Genomic DNA, 4,790 nt, shown 5'->3' with positions numbered 1-4,790 from the left:
AAAAAGGAGAAGAATCTGCAGGATTCTAGCCTTTTTGTTTTCACACCTAACTACAATGGATCACCTAGATAAGTAGAAGAAAGATAAAAAGAGCTCTTGACAACCTAACAATATCTCCCGTAGCACATACAGCAGCCTACACCATAAAAGGGAGGAAAAAACAAAAGTATCAGCCGGTAAGTACAGACTGAAATCCATGTTCCAGGGTATTAAATGATTGAGCAACCAAAAGAAGGGGACATAGATGCAGAAATCAGTTTACAGTACCTGCATAACTGCAAGAGATTCAGATTGCTTTACAGGGAAAAGCTGTCTAACTGCAAGAAATTCAGGATACAGGACCTGTATAAGATGGACATTAAAAACAGGTCCATTCAAATTGTCCTTTTTTTTTGTTTTGTTTGACACATAGTTTGTCATTTCTTGCAGGACGTTTCTTGTAGGCCAAACAAACTTCTAAATAGATAAAGGTATTTTGATTTTTTTGTTTTTCTCTAAAAATTTCTCACGAGTTCAAGGTGATCAGTTTATTTGTACAAAGCTTCTTTAACCAACCATTCAACGAAAAAGAATTGCATTTGAACCTTTTCTCCTTGATTCTTTATCAGCAAACATAGGCCAATCAATTTAGCTCCTTAAACTCAGTTAACCAGCTAATCTGTCATAGCTCAAGAGTCTACATTTTCTAATTGGCTTAGCAGGAAAATATTGATTAGGCTATTACTGAGAATCTTAGTTATTATATCTGCTTTTTTCTGGAAACAAACAAATTGCATAGAGATAGAAATCCACAAACGATACAAAGATTCCCAAAAATATACTGCATTTTTTCTGGTTTCACCAATCTTTTCAACCACAGAGGAGTTGATTATTTATAAGGAAACATAGGCCAATCAATCTAGCTTCCTGAACTCAGTTAACCAGCTAATCTGTCATAACTTAACAGTCTGCACTTTCTAGATTGATTAGGCTACTGCTGAGAATCTCAGTCATCATCATTATTTTTTTTTGGAAACAAACAAACTGCATAGGGATCGAAATTCACAAAGGATACAAAGATACCCAAAAACATACTGCATTCTTCTTGATTACACCAACCTTTTCAACTATAAAATAGCCAAATTGTATAATAGAAAAAAAAACAGAGATAGAACAAAACATGGCCCAAATAACATCTAAGCCATGAGAAACTCAGCATTGATTAAGGTCTAAAAGTGCAGAATTCCTGAGCAGTTACAAAACAAACAACCAACTCCACTACAAATCTACCATAAGTCAGCCTAACGGTAATAGCCAAAGAGAGTTTGATACATTATAGAATATGAGCCATACATCCAAAAGCAATCTAGGGAAGTATACAGTAAGATCTAAAGGGAATCAGGCAGTGGTCGCTTCAACTTCATCGATATCATAGGAAGTGACTATTGTATAGCGAGCACCCTTTGTAGCCCTCACAGCGTAGCTCGAATGCTTAACATAGAACAGCATTACTCTTCCCTTAAGTGCATTTGCCGCACGATCAATAAGATGAACATTCTGTTGACAAATTGGAAGCAATGTCTCATTACCATAGGGGGAAAAACAAATTAACAACAGTAGAGGCTAAAACTATATGTACAGCAAGGAAAATAACAGTACCTCTTGGTCAGCTTGATACAAACGGTGAGAATTGATACCTATGAGCTTCTCGGCCTCGTCCCCCATGGCAATTGCATTGACTGAACCGGTGTCATCTTTGATAGTAAGAGTCACACAAGCCCTTACATTACAAACACAAAAGCAACTCAACTAACCAAAGAGGCCTCAAAAAACAGCAACACAAAATAAAAATCGCACGAACAAGCTGAATTTTAAAAAACATAACAGAGGCTACCACAAGGGCACTATACCTAGGAAAAGTATAAATGTCTCGGCTGCAATAGCGGCACATAATACCCACTTGAAGAAAAATCATTAGGAAGATAACAATGCAGACAGGCTAGATACCATAGCCTACCCATCCTATATTCAAGAAAATTGTGCCTTTTATCCACGCAGTACCTATGTCCTATGGTGAGTAATATATACAGCAAGGGGAAAAGTTATGGTATACTGAAGGTAGACATGAAAAAATTTACAGAGAAAGACTATATTGTCGTCCGAAAAACATAATACCGAACTTACAAAGTTGGTTGCCTGACCAATGTATGAGATCTGACTTATACGATTAGAAGCAACTGGTGGAAGCAATACATATGGATTAGCATAACTCCTTTCGTGAACCATTTGTGTGAGCTCGGAACTATTAGTCTGAAACCTAATCAGATTATAGCAGTTTGTTAAAGCAAAGTAGTAATAAAAAAAAAGATAAATAGAGAACAACAAATAAGGAAACGATCAAAGAAGCCAAAAGCAATAGACCATGCCCGCAAGTTCCTAGATTCTTGCACAATCGGCGAAACCAATATCACAGATGAAGACTGAGTTGATAATGATAGATCTGAAAATTGAGAGATCAAGAGAACAAAGCTCAGCCAAAACCAAACTAAAAAAAAAAAAACAGCACAGATAAAAGAAGAAAAGCTATCTATAACATAAAGAACCTTACAGTTATCCGTAAGCACCCTAAGGCGGATACAAATCAAAACTGGATTTTGTGCAATATTAGCCATTATTTCAGAACCTTCTATGGATTCGAACTCATTCCAGAGGGTCAAGATTATAGGCCTAAGCCTTAACACAGAAGGAAAAACAAAGAATACTCATTATTAGCCTGAATACAAATGATACAATCAATACATAGGGGGGGAGAAAAAGCAATACGAACTCATAGTTAACAATAACATAGTCGCGCGCAACAGATGGCCCTCCTTCAAAATGCACTTCTCTAGCAGGGAAAGCACACAAAACAATTCCCATGACATCTGCGAATCCTCAAACAAGATAAACTCAGAGAAAAGCAAATGTATAGGCACAAGAAATTCAAGAAAACGAGTAAAAAATAATCCAACAGAAAATAAAGCTACCTATGAAATTTTCTGTGTTAGCAACAGTATCACATGAAGCGATAGAGCGCAAACGAAAATAAGATGGGAGCTTTGGAGGGTCAACTACGATCACCTCCTTAATCACAGTCTCAGCAGTCAAAACCCAATAAAAGCGATAACAACCAACATCCAAAGAACAGTCAGGAATCTCATGAACACGAGCCCTTGAAATGCGATACTCCCTAAACGGCACAAGAAGATTGGTAACACGACCAATGTTCTCATCAATCGCAAGTGCAGTCACCTTAACGCCCTAAAATAGACAAATCCAAAATCAGCAAAAGAACAAAAGGAAAATAAACAAGAAACAACATAAACAGTACCTGAAAATCAGAAAAAACAAAGATGCGAAACTTCTTTGCTAGTCCACTGCCACAAGTTGTCTTAACGTGCGATGCCTCGACAAGTTGGACTTGAGATGTCCAACAAACCATGCAAGAATTAACCTCAGGCACACGTAACATCCTATCAGCATGCTTAGACCACATATTCTGAAGAAAATAAAATAGCAGCATAAATGTAGGCATTCAAGCAAAGCATGGGGCAATAAAAATAGAACTAAAAGGTAAACAGGAGAAAAGGCAATCAAAGTACAATGACAAGCTACAACCTGCAGTTAAACGAACCATACCAGATTGGGTTTGTCTATCTTAAATGATGATTTGTTTACCATAATCAGCAAAATTTGGGGATGAGTCTTAAGACAAACAGGTATATTCAGCCATACTAAGCATTATACAACTTCAAACAGTAGGGAGTTTAACAGAAAATAGTTTTTTTTTGTTGTTTGGTTCCAAGTCTTAAGACAAACAGGCATATCCAGCCATATTAAACATTCTCCAACTTCAAACAGCAGGCAGTTTAACAGGGGATGGGTTTTTCTATTTTTTCCCCTGTGATAGACCAGTTCTACATTATCTGCAGCAAGTCTTTTGTTAATCCATTTTTTCCCCAGGTTGGGTTTGTCTATCCTAAATGATGATTCGTTTACCATAATCAGCAAAATTTTGGAATGAGTCTTAAGACAAACAGGCATATTCAGTCATACTAAGCATTCTGCAACTTCAAACAGCAGGGAGTTTAACAGCAGATGGGTTTTTTTTGTTGTTTGGCTCCAAGGCTTAAGACAAATAGACATTTTCAGCCATATTAAACATTCTCCAACTTCAAACAGTAGGGAGTTTAACAGGGGATGGATTTTTCCATTTTTTTCCTTGTGATACACCAGTTCTACATTATCTGCAGCAAGTATGTTGTTAGTCCAGTTTTTTCCCGGAGCTAACCTATACAAAATAATAATGCACGCCATCACTCAACCAAAAACTCTAAAAGCAAATAGAAAAGTTACACTAACCAAAATAGGAATCCAAACAAGAGGGAGACGAATTAAAAGAACAAAGAAAAGATAAAAAAGAAAAAAGGAAAATATGTAAGAGCGAAGAACAAGGGGAAAAAAAACCCAAGCAGTGAACAAAGGTACAGCAAGCATAAAAGGGGAAAAAAGGAACTACGTAGAAGCCAAGAACAAGGTAAAATATACCTGAGCAACACAAAAAAAACCGTAAAAACACACAGGAAATGAAGAAACGAGCTACGTAAAATATGTAGAAAAACAGAGCACCTTTCAACACCAGGGGACTAATCTCTCAGAAGCAAAATAATAATGTCCTTTACCCTGCAACAGCACTCAAGTAATTAGAAAAAAATAAGACTAAACATTAGCTTGGAAAAGGCCGGGGAAATAGGTAAGCAGACCCAACCACC

General features: G+C 36.8%; 1 protein-coding gene across 1 annotated transcript; it reads right to left on the bottom strand.

The window, feature by feature from the left end:
• Window positions 1-267: 267 nt before the first annotated feature.
• LOC113757755 lies at window positions 268-3,514 on the bottom strand (the record flags this gene model as incomplete). The annotated part of the gene is made up of 9 exons (XM_027300869.1): window positions 3,350-3,514; window positions 3,006-3,279; window positions 2,807-2,903; window positions 2,588-2,712; window positions 2,401-2,479; window positions 2,164-2,296; window positions 1,639-1,788; window positions 1,399-1,536; window positions 268-342 (listed from the first exon to the last, which is right to left on the bottom strand). Coding segments are annotated over exons 1-9 (1,236 nt in total), but the record flags the coding sequence as incomplete, so codon positions are not given.
• Window positions 3,515-4,790: the final 1,276 nt, after the last annotated feature.

This window comes from Coffea eugenioides, unplaced genomic scaffold (assembly GCF_003713205.1).
Source record: "Coffea eugenioides isolate CCC68of unplaced genomic scaffold, Ceug_1.0 ScVebR1_3277;HRSCAF=4465, whole genome shotgun sequence".
Taxonomy (NCBI): domain Eukaryota; kingdom Viridiplantae; phylum Streptophyta; class Magnoliopsida; order Gentianales; family Rubiaceae; genus Coffea; species Coffea eugenioides.
Note: the sequence above shows the minus strand (reverse complement) of the source record. Positions and strands in the feature narration are given on the sequence as shown.